We start from the raw sequence: 15,343 nt of genomic DNA, 5'->3' as shown, positions 1-15,343 counted from the left end.
ATAAGTGTAGAAATCGTTCTTAAGTCTCACTGTGTTGTTTTTTTTTACAAGGCTTGGGAATTACCATCTTTTGCACTTAGCTGTCCTCACCCTCATTTTTAAAACTGCAGCATGTCCCACTGTAGTGCTGCTGGGAGATCTGAGGTGTTTTTACAGTAATTCCCTTGTAGTCTGAGTTGCAGACTGAAAGGTCAGAGGCAAGGCTGGGTGAAGAATAAATTTATCTGGTGGCAGTGATGCAAGGAATCAAAGTTTTGTCAAAGAATGACATTTACTTTTGGATTGCAAGGCCAAGGGACCCAGGCTTGCTGTGCAAGCAACATGCTCAGCTGCCTAGGAGGGGGCTATGCAGAAATGCTGCTGTTTCCACCTATTGGGAAGTCAGTGTTGGTGTCCATTCCTCTTTCTTATCAGGCGTTTGGAGGCATTATTCACTAGTCACCACTTACTGAGTTTTTGTTCACAGTTTATAGCATCTTCTCCCAGGGGTGTCTGAAAGATCCAGAAACCTGTGTTAATGAAGCAGAGACGTGGTGGGTTGGAATAAAGACAACATTGTTTTGTGTGCAAGAAAACATTGTGCTGTCAGATGCTTCCTCATTTTTCCATCCATGCTGTCATCCTGGCTTGTTTCACCAAACCTTCTGGCACTGCTCCTGTGGCTCCCTTGCGGGAGCAGGATGAGATGTATGCATGGTAGGGAAGTGAGGGGCTGTGAAGACATGGCCAGCTGGCGGCATCCAGCACAGGGTCCAGCTCGGGCACGGAGCTGTAACAGCACAGCAATGGGAGACTGTGTCTCCCACCGTGCTTTCAGCCAGGTGCCCTGGGTGGTGGCTCAAGAAAGCAACGCTGCCTTCATTCATTGAGTAGGGAGTGGAAGGGCAGGAGTTCTTACTGGGTTTTAGATTTCAATTTTTATTTCTCAGATTGCTTCTGGGGAAGAATGTGTTTCTCTTCAAAGCTGTTCTCCCTAATAACTTCTTGTCTGGGGTTCAGTTGGTGAAAGTGATTGAGATGGCATATGCGTACAGAGCTTGTGCATGGGGGGTGGTTTCCCTGCTTACCTGAGCTTGATTAACCCTGCTGTAAGTCATGCTGACAGACCCATTTCCTAGATGGCTGCTGAGATTGATGGCTGCTCTTTGTGTCAGCTTTTTAAGCATAGAGAAGGGAGGAAAGAAATTCCTTCGTTCAGGCATAAGGCTATATCCCATAGTTTTAGAAGGGACCCATGGAGATGTTAAGTAGGCTTTTGACTCGGTTAAAAGCACTTCCAACCTCCTGGAGGCATGTGCCATGTCTCCAAAACTCTGGAGAAGCTCAGAAACATTTGACCCCACCCGTGTCAGGGTGTCTGTGTCTTAACAGAGCTGAAGAAGCTGTTATAAAGCTGTTTTGAAACTGAGTCTCACCACATACTAACTCTTTGTTTGGTAGGAGACTCCTTATTCATGCAGAAAATTATCCCAAGGAGAGAAAACCCAGGAACAGGGAAATACTATTTGTTATGAAATCACTAGTTGGGCTTTTTATGCTCCCTATGTTTCTTTGGTGGATGTGTTCCTGACAGGTGTGTGGCTGGTGGCGTCAGTAACATGCCTGCTCTAGGAAAGCCGCCCTTATGCCCCGAGAGCTTTGCTGGCACACCGGAGCCCTGGCCTGGGGGCAGCTGTCCATGTTATTTCAGCCCCAGACCTCTCCAGAGGGCTAGGCTGCCAATTGTGTCAAACTGGTGGTTGGCACCGTGACATGAAAGAGTGCCCTTGGGGAATTTAAGACGGCGCCGACAAAGTCTCTCTAGTTTGTGTTCCAGGCACGATGTTGACTCTGGTCTCAGGAGGAGAATTGTTAGCGAGTTTGTTGGCTGCAAATATATATATGTGTATATATATATATACACACACACACATATCCATTTCCCAAGCATCCATTTGGCTGTCAGCCTGATAAATGCCACTATTCTGGGAGTAAGCCCTCCTGTGTCAGCTCTTTCACCTCCACCTCTACAAAACTTAGCGAGCATACTTTACCCAGTTTTGTCCTCTGGGATTCTGAAAGATGCTGAGTACTGCAGAGGCGTTAATGAGCTTCACCTTTACTAATGCTGTCACAGTTTCTAACTCCATCTTCCTTTTCAGAAACGTGAAGGCCTCCTTCAGACCACTCATGTTACAGAGGAGCTGACAACTACGACAGAGTAAGCACGAAACACTTTAGCTTTGGAGTGTGTCTGTGGTGCATGATGTGAGACTGTTTACAAAGATGAAAGAGAGACTTCATGTTCCCCCTGCCCTTACTGGGGTGCTTTTTTATCTATTTAGAGATAACTTGGTCTCTGGAAATATGTTACAAAGGAGAAAAGTGTCTTGTTGACATTCTTGTATTACAGAAGGTTTTAACTGAGTAGTTCATTGAAAGTGACCTTTGTGGGACTTTTTTTTTTCCACCTTCCTTCTGGAGGTAGCTATATATAACTAATTTCTGCCCAGTGCTGTTGCCTCTCTCAAGTGGAGGGCTAATGTAGCTATTTTGGGGAAGAATTAGTTTGACAAAAGACAGTTCTTGGAAATAAACTTCTCAAAACTGAAGTGATACCCTGTTAAAATTGTAAGGAGAGATGATTTCTGTTTTCAGTAGTACCTGAAGACTACAGCTCAGCAAAAATAAATTAAATAAATAAACCTCTTCCCTCTCCAGTTTTTGCAACAGATTACTTTGCTTTATGTTTTTACAGTCCTTTTTATAAAGAGAAGGCTAGACATGCACTTTGGCTGCAAATAAAAGCTGAGATTTTCCTTCACGTGGCCTGAAGGCAACTCTGAGGGGCTTACATGAGCCCTTCTTCAGTTTATCAAGTGTATTGGCTTCCTGTGGAGTTGGCTCAGCTTTCCATGACTTTGAAGATAAATGAAGTACCATTTGGCTAGCTCAGTGGGGAAGATCTTTCAGATGGAAATGCTCAAAAATGAGATCATAACATCTCTGTGTGGACATTAAAGATCCCATAGTGGTTTTCGTAGATTCAGAGCTCTGCCTCAGGTTTGTGGGCCAAAATTCCTCCCCTCGCTCCTATGCTCTGAACAATGTAGTTAGCTTGTCCTCTCCTTCAGATGTGGTTTGTAAGATGTGATCTGCGGAGTGGGGTTTAGGCATTTTTTAGCAGGGAAGATGTTTACAGATTTGCATGTGTGTTTATACATGTATTTTATTAACTTATGTAACAGTACACAGTATTAAGAGCTTTACTGTTTAATGTGTTGCATACCCAGATGTAAATATAGCTGCGTAAAATGCTATGATCAGCAGAATCCAGAATTCACTGAATACTTTCAAATTCCTTTGTGCAAATCAGCGCCTGATTCTTAGCTGATAAACGTCTGCATAAGCCTGGTGATGTCACTGGCTGTGTATATAATTCATATGTGGCAGTTTTATTTACATAATATCCAGATATGATATATGTTTTGTGTCTTCAGAGGAAACAGCTTAAAGTGAGATAGATAGCCTTGCTCCTTCTGAGCCGTGTGGTGTAGCATCTGATGACTATGTTTGTGGAAACTGTACACAGAAGTACATTTGTTCATTCACTCTTCATCATAAAAATAGTTATGTGTAAGAAATCACAATTGTGTGTAAAACATAATCGTGCATTTCCATTCATTTCAAATGTATCTCTCTTGACATCACTGGTGGTCTGCTGGGCACATTCCTGCAGCAAGTTGGGTCTGGTCTGTGACATGCTCAGCCTCCTGACTTGATAGGAGTGGTTAGCCCTTGGCGTCTTGCAGGAAAAGGCCCATTAAGCCCATGGTCTTGTCTTTTCAAAGTGCTTATTCATGAACTAACCCAATATTGTTGAATGTTCTGACTTGCAGGATGATGATGGGAAGATTTGGTAAGTTACAAAAGTGACTCTGAAATTTTTTTAGATTTATGTCAGGCCCAGAAATCTTGTCTGTTTTCCTTCAGCAGATCAAGACAATGGATTGAGCAATTCTACAGGGTTGGAATGTATTACGGGGGCAGGTTTCCTTACTCCACACAGATGTGGAGTGTAATGGGAAGAGCCAGATCATCCAGTGTATTGCTAGTGCTCTTTAGACTGGTCTCTGTTGGTTTGTTTTTATTTGTAAGTAATGAATAGCAAAAATGCTGCACAGGGCAGTGTTTCCTGGTACCGTTGTTAGTGGCTTTCAAGTAAAAATCTTTGCAGCCCCCGGCAATAAGAGTTACACCTTCTTCATAATGTGACCATTAAATTTATATGTAAATGAATATATGAAAATTACTGGAGCAAAGGTGTATGGTACAAGGTCTAAGAAAGCTCTGTTTATGTGTTATTTCAGCGACTAGTCAGCCCTCTCTAATTGCTTTGCATGGAGTATCTTACCTGCTCCATGTTCGCTAGATTTTAGAGTATACACCTTACCAACCGTAGCTCTTGTCTTCTAAACAAAACCAAATTATTTTGTGTTGCTGCTGAGAGACTTCTCTTTTTGTATCTAATTTTGTTAGTGGCATTAAGTCAGTTCTTCTCACCAAAGAGATGTGGTCTTCTGTAAGAGCTATGTGCTATGAAGAATGAGTAAATTAGTTTCTCTCTTCCCCAGTTATAATATGTGAACACTACCATTTCCCCTCTTGCAGAGTATCTACATTAATAAGGTACTTGGAAAATAGGTAGTATCAGGGGGCTATAGGGGCTACATAACATGTCTTCAGATACCAAAAGAATTTGAATTATAAACATGTTTGTTTATTTAACATTAGAAAACTATTAAAATGTGCTCTGTAAATAAGAATTTGAACTTGGAAAAACTGTTAAAAACTGTGTTGAAAATTTAACAGCTTAAAACCTGCATACTTTTCCAGCATATTTTATTTTTTTATTTTATTTTTTTTTTTAAATGCAACTGCAGTTGATTTGATTTCTCATTTTTTCTTGTGTTACCTGATGATGACAGTTGTCATCTGAAAAACTCAAGTGTTTGGAAAATTTCTGTCAGCCCAAAGCCGCCATGATGTGAAATGTTGCACTAATATAGTCAATTTGGGAGATTTTAGATTGAATAAGATATTGTTACACAATGCTTTGAAGGTCTAAACATAATTTAAATCTTCATACTGTGTATAGGCTTTGCTCTTCATACACTGCTGAATCAGATTTCACTCATGTTTGGTTTTAAGCTTTACTGAAGTTAGAGGTACTCCCAGTAATTTTAAATTAACCAAATGAATATCTGGTTTTGACACTGAGTGGTGGATGCAACCATAGCTATTATCACTGTAGCTGTAGTGCACCAAAACCAGGTGATGTTTCAGTGGCTCATTATTTAAGTTAGGATTGAGGCATAGTCAAAATTTTTCATTTTAATTTTTCTTCCACCTACATTTTGTGTACAAATTATGAATGGCAGACAAGGGAACTCAGTGAATGATATGGTTGTTTTCAGTTACCTCTGAAATTCCCAAGGGAGTTTGCTCTGACATTCAGTTAGATACCAAAATAGGGTGATAATTGTTAGCTTGAGTCTGTTGCATGGCTTTCTGAGAAAGACCCTTAAGCTTGGGACACATAACCTGCTTGCCATACTTGGATGTTGGAGGTATACTGATTTTTTTTTTTCTTTTTTTTGCCCCCCTCAAACCAGAGCGTGATGCCTTTGACACACTCTTCGATCATGCACCAGACAAACTCAGTGTGGTCAAAAAGGTAAAAAATAAAATTCAAGTTTTATTTTCTATATTGTTTTTTTTTTCTTATGCTTTTGGAAACATATCCAGAAAGATCTGGAAAACAGCAGAAGATTCTGAAATAGTGAAAAGGGTGTGTATCCCCCAAAGATCACTATTTCAAAGCCAGGTGATACCTGGATTCATTGGCTTCTGTGAGGCTTGTCTCACTACTCTGGTGTACTGGCCAAGACTTTTCTAGGTAGCGCTGCTAGATTCAATCAAGACAATGCAGGTTGGAAGAAGCTGCTCTGCAAAGTGTTCGCAGTGGTACAGATCGTTCTCACTGGACCGTACTCACTTTTCCATCCCAGGTGCTGTCCTCCAGCGAGGAGGGGCTGGGCTGTAGGCTAATGAGCAGCTGGCAGTGGTGACCCCTTCACTAGGGTCAATGCCAGCCAGTTGTGCTTGTGTCTTCAGCGTCAGTCTCCCCAAGAAGCACTCACTGTTTGCTTTTCAGCTCATTCTTGTACTAAAGGTGATCTTCTGCAACTGGAAGATATTTTCCACAATACCCTGAAATGTGATTCTCCCATAAAAAAGTTTGCGAAATGTAAAGCTTTTACAGAAAAGTTGCTTTTGTCCTAGGGCTCTTCTACTTAGCCCTAATTCATGTGGTCCTCTGGTCTGTCCTCTAAGGCTCAGCATCATTGCAGAGCACACCTGTGCAGTCATATTCTTGACATGGCTCTTTGTGCTAGACAGAGCAGAGGGGTAAAGTAGCTGTTGATCTCTGCCAGCACTTGTTAGTTTTAGAGAACCCATAAGGAAGAGACTCCGTGTTGTTCCATCAACTAGTTTCAGTGTGTCTGTTAAGCTATTTATTAGAACAGATCAGTGTTGTAGTTTGTCCCTTTGCTTCATATAAAACAGAGGATGTATGTGTTTAAAATAATGCTTTGAAGTCTGTGGAAGATTTTATCTTTCCAGTCTGAAATGTCTTCTAGAAGAGTGTTTTTAAAATTGATAGAGAATTAAGCTAACTCTATCCGTGCAATAAAAGTGTTAAACACCCAACTCTGTGTCCCTTTCGGAAGTGTTATAAGCAGGCTGGCAGATTTCTGTGCTTCAATACGTTAGCATGTATCTGGCTTATAGTAGCAGGATCTTGCATGTCTGCTTCCTGCGGGAATGCCAGACTTGGGTTGCGTCCTCACTGTAGTTTGCTAACTGATGTGCACACGTCAGTCCAGGAACAGAAGTGTGTGCAGAACAGTGTGCTGTTAGCATCTTCTCTTGGGAGTCTTAGCTCGCTGCTGCTGATGCCTTGCTTCCAGGCAGTGGATCTTTCCAAGAACGTGAAGAGATTAGTGTGGACACTAAATGCACCTACTGTTTGCTTCATTTCATGAAGAACCTACAAAAGAAAAATGTCATCACAGCTTTTTACCACTATGCTGAAGTATGCTTTAGGTGCTAGGAAAAATAACTAGTAAGCTGTATGTAATAGCACCATCTGGTGACTTCTGGCATATGGTGCAACAAAAATGACTGTATGACAGTTTTCAGTTTTATGTACTTACTTATGCAAAAGCAAATAGCACACGTGTATTTATCAAGCTTAAAAAAATGTCCTGAAATATTATGTTAACCCTTTCACACAGGCACTGACTGTGGCATCTAACATCACTGATTCTGGTGTTTTATTTTATAGTCTCTGATCACCTTTGTGAACAAACACTTGAATAAACTGAATTTGGAAGTGACGGAGTTAGAAACCCAGGTACAAGACTTTGTCTTTTTTGTTTGTAACCGTAACTGTGTGAATTGCAAATCTAGGCCCTTGCTTTGTAAAAACTTGTTATGGAACTGTTTATCGTTGGGCATGTCAATTTACGGGATCAGGGCTCTGTCTTTTAAGTAGCAATGACATTCATGGATGCTTGCTTCCTTTACTCATGTTTATATGTACTTCATATTGGTGTTGATTTGTACTATAAGGTGAAAGTCATGGTTGTTTAATAGGGTCATATTATTGACTGCAGAATATGGCTGGATTTTAGGGCAGCTTGTCTCTCGGATCAAAGTGGAGTGCTGCAAAGCAATTGGCATAGTTATGGATGGCTAGTGGGTTGTGTCTTTTCTGTCTGTGAGGGTTCTTAATAGCTGGCTTCCTGGGGCTCTCGGGAAGAGTGTGAACTGCACTGTGCAGTTCGTCATAAGAGATACCAGTGCTAGCTTTGATGGCATCAAAGTGGGACTGGAAACAATTTTGCTGTTGCAGCAAAGGCCTTCATATCCTCCTCTTTACCCTGCTATCTTGCAAGCACATGCACTGTGCTTGCTTCTCCGCAGTGTGGCTTAACTACTCGGAGCTCCTGTACGGCAGTGGCTTGACTGCCAGTGGTGTCCAGGTTAGTTTGTTTAAAGCTAGCGGAGGTGACTGTCAACCAGCACCGTACGCCTAGCGCGGAACTGGGTGCTGAGTATCTTTGGAAACCTTAAGTAAGTGTGAATTTCAATAGCAGTGGGGTAGTACTCACTTTACAGATAAAATTAAGCAATTTTCAGGCATGGGTTTGTCTAAGCAGAAGCAGATATTCTTTCCGGAGTCCACTGAACTGTGGAGAGGTGGTTTTCTTATTGTCCCAGAAAAAAAATAAGCATGGCATCTAGAGAATTATACCAGGAGTATGGGTAATTGGTTTGAACCTGGCTTAGTTTAATACCAGTCGTTCACTGCTATTTTATAGCTTTGCTGAAATAAATGGGTGACTGAGTCTGATCTGTCACAAGAAATTGTTGCTTAATGCAGTGGAAGTACCCACTTTTTTAAAAGGTTAGAGGATGTCATGTGCACCGTATCAGGATCACGAGCGAGAAGTCTGTTAGAAATGCATAACATTACCCCCCTTAGCCAGTAAGTAGTTGACCTATCTGATAGGAATACTGAATAGTATTGCTGAAAGTGTTTAGTGTATTATTTAGTATATACTGAAACTGTAAACAGTCTGTTTTGACTTGGGGAAAAAAAAAAAATCTTTTGTGAAGTTAAACTTCCTACCCGTGACAGGGGAGACTTAATTTCAAGTTCTAATTAAGGGCAGAGATTTGCTTGTCCAACACACATGACTTAAGAGGGATTGTGGTTGAAATGACCAGGTACTGTAGGAGTAGGACTGGGAGTATGTAATGTGCAAACATGTTTCCCAGGAAGTCTTTTTTTTTTTTTTTTTTTTTTTTTTTTAATCAAAAAAACCTTAGTGAAATACTGTAGTGAAGTTGGCAAGATTCCTCAAGCAAATAAAATAAATACGAGGAAAAGCAAGGGCAGACATACTACTCTAACATCACCCCAAAGTATTCAGTAGCCTAGTAAGTAGGTAGCTGGCTGGAGATAAAGATCTTGTTTCCAGTCCCTGCCTCTTCAGACCAAATACTCTGCACAACTAAGGAGTACAAATTCTAGATAACTCCCAGGTAAATTGCCTTTACTTTCTTCTGCTTAGAGCTATTTACTGTATGTAAGTAATTTAAATGGTCGTTGACACATGATCTTGCATGGGTTAATGCTATAGCAATAGCTGATGGGCTTCCTTGTTTTGCTGAGGAAATGAGAGTAGGGGAAATAATGCTACCAGATGTAGGGAGAAAGCCTTGTATCCTGCGTTTTTCTTTTTTTTTAGAGAACTGACAAGAAAGCAGCTATATCAACAGGCTCTTAAGAAAAGACTGATTTAGCTTGCTTGGCTGCAGTGGTGATTGCAACGGTATAGGTGAATCCAGGGAGCAGATGAAACAAAGCCCTGAATGTGTGTTACGCTTGCTGTCGGTTCCTTGCCGTGCCTGAAAGGAGCAGTCTGTGACTCCTTACGCTTCTATGCTAGAAAACAGCAGTGGTAGAAATCAAAGTACATAATTTGGGCCAAGCATTCTTTGTTCTTGCTTATGAATGCTTATTTGAAAACAGATGCTTTCACCTAGGAACGTCATCAGTGTTTCTGTTTAGTTTGCAGATGGTGTTTACTTGGTTTTGCTCATGGGTCTCCTTGAAGACTATTTTGTTCCACTTCACAACTTCTACTTAACACCTGAAAATTTTGATCAAAAGGTGAGTGGAAACTCCAGATTATATTCTTTTAGCTGTTTCCACATGGTATTTTGCAGTCATTGTGTCCTTTCTCTTTGTGCCCAGTAAATCAGAACCTGGTATATTCTCTTCAGGAGCTGTAGCAAAGATGCACTGGCTGTGACATTTGATAGTTAATACCACTGAAAGTTGCTTGTGAAATGAATGGGTAAATTCACTGTAGTTAAGGAAGAAAGATATTCTGTTACTAGTATCAAACGACACATAAAGCTCCTGAATATCCAGAACGAAAAAATCAGTAATAGGTGCTTTGTACTGTAGAGTACTTTGCATAATCAAAGTGGTTTATTAAATTCTAGTACTGCCTGAAGTGTTTTCGTGCACAGGGATGCCTTACTGTGCTAGACAGCAGAGCTGATGCCTGGCCTTGTCTAATATGTACTATGTAAATAGGCAAGAAACACAAAAGGTGAGAGGTGGAAAGCTTTGCTTTAGCTGCATCCTATACACTGGGATTGACATGGAGATAGAGCTTCTTCCTAAGGTCATAGAATGTCATCCCTAAAAACTGCCACCTCATCTCATTGGTATCAGTTGCCTGATACCCATTAGTTCTTTTCCTGTAGTTTATTTAATGTTCCTACAAACCAAGGGAATAGATATCATTACTTGATATGTAAATGAGATACTGTAATAGAAGAGGTGGTACCTGGGCCATGATCTTTGGTTGATCTAGGGTTAGAAACTATGTGTTGGGTGCTCACAGGTAACATGGTTTGGAGCTGATCTAAAGCCAAGATGGATGCCTTGATCCTGCCAAGGAGGGAGCATGCAAAAAGTTTCCTGTCTGAAGTCAGTTTGTGAGTGCAGACATCTGGTTCTGTGTCCAGTTCCTGGCAGGATCATTGCCAACATTGCTGACTTTAACTTTTGAGACGATGTGCTAGCTTGTCTTTTTTGGATATTTCTTTCTGTTTGGTGAGGAGTGAATGACTTACTGCCTAACAGTGTCTCAGACAAAACCAGCTTTGAGGAAGAAGAGTGGATTCTTTGCATTCTTAGATTGTCTTACTCATAATCAGGGCATTAGAGATGGAAGGAGATGAAATAAGTATCTTGCTCTTAGTCCCACACTTGTTCCATTGTCCTATGTCATTCCTAGTGTTAACAATGAGAACAGTGCTTAACACGTATTGTATTGTCATAATCAAAAAGTTTGCCTTTTTCTGCAGTTCTTCCTGAGCAAACATGCACATCTGTGTATATGTGGTGCCTGGTATCAGAATACTCTGAGCCTGGTTGTGCTGGAATAATGCATCTGCCCCCTGCTTTTTATTCTGCCAGATTCTGCGGTGAAGAGGAAGCAATTATGGTGTTGGCTGAGCTGGAGCAGGAGATGGCTAGGTCAGGAGTGGAAACGTTGGCAAAAGTTAGAAGATCGAATGCTTTGTAAGGCGAGGGCTGTTTAAAATGGAGGGGTTTTCACAATGGCTTCAGCGCAAATTGTTGCTGCCAAGCACCCCTCAGCAAAGGTACCTGCTCTCTGAGGGGTTCGACTTGCCGTCGGTAGAATAACTCAGCTTTGCCTGGGTGGATCATATCAGCATTGCAAGAGGAAATTGAGCTGCACCAAATGAGTGCCGTTACAGACAGCTAACATGCTGAGCTGGTTCTATAGGTTATATAGGGTTTGTTGACTTCCTCAGGAGGTGACTGGTTGCTATTTCGGAGCTTAAAGGGGCTCGCTAAAGGCAGGAAATTGGACTGTGGTAAGAGGGGCTTCTTTAGGTGTTAAGTTTGGGGATAGGATGGGGATTAGTTCGTTTTGAATGTTGTATACTGCACAAGAACTTGCTAGAGCAGTGGGAAAATGACTATCTGTTACGTATCTATACAAGCTGTCCTTTATACCTTTCTCTTGCTTTTTTATCCTAGTATCTTGAATTTTCAGCCTTATAGAAATACAGGATGCTGAGTTGCCACCAGCACCTGTTCAATTTTGTTGTTAACGGTTTGAATTCATAGATTATGCAGTATTCCTGAAGTAATGTTGTGGTTTTGTGTGGAAACTCTGCCTTGAGGAAAGGGGATTTGTAAATCAAAGAAGAAGAGGTAAGCTCTGTGGTTTAGGGAAAGGAAAAAATATTTTCGTCTTGAAAGTGATTGGTTTTGTCACAATGAATAAGGAGGAACTGTAGCAGGTAAAAATTGATTAATAAAGTCGTGAGCAATAAGCGCCAGTGAAAGGGGCCTTTCTTCCTTGTTGTAGGGAAGCTTTGTATGCCTAACTCCATGATTTTCAAGATGAGTAGCTTTAATTAAATCTCTCTCCCTTGCTATGTATCTCCAGAACTGTCATTTGCAGTAACAAAAATGCACAGAATTCATAATCCAAATTACCTTGCTTAAGTTTCAGTAAGCGTGGATGAAAAAACTGCTTTGCAGATGTCTTTAAACCATAATGTTAGCTCCTCAAAGGAGAGATTAAAAGAAGACACCCACTTTCTTGCATTGTTGCTTTTGGTCCATTTTCTTTCCTCTGATTTTATATTCATCTGTGATCCTTGGTGGCTTGTTCAGAAAGCACTTTCTGTACAGTTGTGCCTAGCTTGTTTTGCAAGTTCACTGCACAGTCTTTCTAGGAACTGACACCACCAAGCGTTTTTTGAAGCATTTGCTTCATTAGAGAAACTTAATTTGACTTTTATCTCTGTTTTCAAGTAGAGGAAGCCAAAGCACCAAGAGACTAAGGGATTAGCACAAGGTCATGTATCAAGCAGCCTGGCTCCTTGGTGATGTGATTTTGATGTTGCTTGATATGCAGATAATAATAATGCAGAGAAGACTAATGTTGTTTGAAAATTATTCCATTTAGTGTCCTTATTCTTCTTTCTTACACACTCGTATCTTATTTTCTCACCTCTGTTCAGTTATGTCACTTCTGCTGCATTCCTTGTTGCCTGCATGGCGAGTGGTCTCTTGCCTTGTAATTGGAAATGGTAGGGGTACTGGCAGGGAGAACTCAACAAAATGCAGGTCTGTTGTAGTTGTTGCTGGGAGCTCTCCGGCCTCTGCCATAGAGACTGAGATCAGGGCTTAATGGGGTTTCCTGGTTCATGTGGTACCCAGTCACAGTTTTACACTTGAAATTTGGAAATCTTAAATTACTTCCTTTGTATCAAAGGAATATTTGCACTGTAGTGATACAAGCTTTCATTTCTTAGTCTCTCGTACGTACTTCCTGCCATGCTTAAACATGTAATTGTTTAATATTTATTTAAATACAACTATCATTCTGTATGTCATGTATAGAGAGAATAAAGTGTTTTTAAAATTTGGTTAAAGGTTTTTAATGCCTGTATAACTTTGAAATTCTAAACACTTTACGTCTTTCAGGTCCATAATGTTTCCTTTGCTTTTGAGCTGATGCAAGATGGAGGGTTGAAGAAACCAAAAGCTCGCCCTGAAGGTATGGACATGCTGTGTGGCTTTAAATTGTATATAAAGACATAATTGCAGGTGCATTTCAAGTGCAACTCCATTCAAAGACAGTAGCGGTAGTACCACAAAGTGGAGCTGTAAATGTGCCCCTTGACAATTTTCCAAAGGATTCGTTGTCTGTGTCTGGGGTATATCCTTACCTGTGTTTCTTGTCTGGAATAGATTCACTGAGGTGTACAAGTCTCGCTTTAGTGAATGATTCAAGAGCTGTTCAGTGCTTTATTATAAATTCAGCTGGTATTCTCAATAACCATAAAAGCAGGAAGCTTTTCATGGCCTAATTCTCGTAATTCTTACAGCTAGTTCTAGTTTGGGCTCTCATGATCAGTTTTCAGTAACAGATAACTGAAAGACTTTGGGTTTTATTAGGAGAATTGGTAGTGAACTCTCTTCTTGATTTAGGTGGACTTGGAAGTCAGAACTGAAAAGTGTAAAAACTAGGTGTTTCTTTTTAAGACACTGAACCAGGAAATTAATTAATGATGAGATCTGCATTGTTGCTTGCACTAGGGATAAAAAGAGGAATGAAAACTTTATGACTGCTAAATGAACAATTTTTAATCCTGATGTTACAAACTACATATACATTAGAGGTTTCCGCAGAACAAAGAAAAATGAGGAGCCCCCAAGAAATGTTCACTCTGACTTAAAATGAGACAAACTGGTGACAGTAAATAGATTAACAAATAGTGAAGCTGATTATAGTGGGGAAAAAAGGCAAAAGGCAATATTAAATGTGTATGTATCCTATCAGTGCTGTTCTTTTAAATTTGGGGATGAAAAGTGTTCCTGAAGAATTCGGTGAAACAAGACACTGACTTGGGAAAGTAAAGGAGTGTTCTGAGTATTGGAGCTGAGTCAGTGGGTATATGAGGGGGATGAGGAAACTGGAGAAGTACGAATGCACAATCAAGAATGACAGGTTTTTGAGTGGAAGAGTTAAAGAGAGTGCAGTAGGAGACCAGGCAAGCTAGATAAGCCTGTTTTGAGAGAGAGAAAATATTAAAAACCTAGGAGAAGACTTCTCTGTTGAAAGCTTGTCCTTTGTTTTTGATTTTCATAGGTTGATCTAACAGAGGAGATTACCTTCCCATGAGGCTATCTATATCCTTACACTATCATGAGTGGTAGAACACTATAGCAGATCTTTTGTTCGCTCTGGACAAGATGTGTAGATTCAGTAAGCAGTGGAATATGTTTAAGTGTTTTACTGATTGAAAATTTAACTATGAATGGAAGTTAGAGAGCCAAATTAGCTCATAGAACATTTGTTTTCATTTTTTTGCTGCTGCAGGATGTATGGTCTCTTGTGTGTATTCCTTCCTCTTCTGTGTATGTACCAATTCCTGGCAGCAGAGCTTCACCGCTGTTGGAGTGAGTGTGCTTGTGTGGTGTCTGTGTGGCTGGAATTGCCTATAAAACTGACTGTTGCTGTTGAAAAGCTGCTCCTGTGGAGAGGACAGTAACGTCTTGGGCTTTGCTTGTCACTGTAGTTTCATTGAATCCTCTGTAGGATCTTGACAGTCAGTAGAGTCATGTAATACGTGTTTCTTAGAACAAGATTTCATTTTGTCATAGACTCTGATGCTCTGCAAAAAGTGTTATGTATAGTATACTCTGTTAATGCCATACTGATCTATTGTTCATTCCTAAATAGGCAGGAAAACCTGTTAGGTGAATCCATGTTCTTTAGCATGAATTGGGTAGTAAATGCCTCTTGAATTAGCCGTAGGACTTCCATGTAAAACGTTGTCCAGAACAGAACATCATAGGTTTTATTTCTATAGCCCATGCTTTCTGCGATGCTTGCAAGAAAGAGGTCTTGTTTAGTTAGTGTGATGCATCTCACATCTCTTTACCGTACTCTTTAATGCAGCAAACAAAAGCATAACAAGGTCTGAAAGTTAGGAAAATGTCAAACTAGAATTACAGTGTAACTTTTGCAACAGTGAAGATAATTAACCATTGGTCTGAATTATCAAGGGATGGAGGTGGAATTTCCACCACTGGAAGATTTAAAAAGAAAAAAAGGAAAAACATGCAATGTTTAGCTTAAATTTTAATTCAGCCACAGAT

At 40.4% G+C, this 15,343-nt stretch overlaps 1 protein-coding gene across 2 annotated transcripts in view; it reads left to right on the top strand.

Annotated features, from left to right (window-relative positions):
* The window catches only part of PARVB (parvin beta), a 59,855-nt gene that overhangs the window by 41,933 nt on the left and 2,579 nt on the right, over positions 1-15,343 (top strand). Inside the window, exons 7-12 of one of the 2 annotated variants that reach the window (XM_086466224.1) lie at positions 2,142-2,200; positions 3,879-3,898; positions 5,655-5,716; positions 7,391-7,459; positions 9,686-9,787; positions 13,163-13,235. In XM_086466224.1, coding sequence (XP_086322350.1) covers positions 2,142-2,200; positions 3,879-3,898; positions 5,655-5,716; positions 7,391-7,459; positions 9,686-9,787; positions 13,163-13,235 — 385 coding nt within the window. The remainder of the gene's footprint in view (positions 1-2,141; positions 2,201-3,878; positions 3,899-5,654; positions 5,717-7,390; positions 7,460-9,685; positions 9,788-13,162; positions 13,236-15,343) is intronic. The other variant, XM_009948187.2, reaches the window with a different exon arrangement.

Source organism: Leptosomus discolor, chromosome 1, assembly GCF_034619465.1.
Source record: "Leptosomus discolor isolate bLepDis1 chromosome 1, bLepDis1.hap2, whole genome shotgun sequence".
NCBI lineage: Eukaryota > Metazoa > Chordata > Aves > Leptosomiformes > Leptosomidae > Leptosomus > Leptosomus discolor.
The sequence above is the reverse complement of the archived record's forward strand: the minus strand, read 5'-3'. Positions and strand labels throughout refer to the sequence as shown.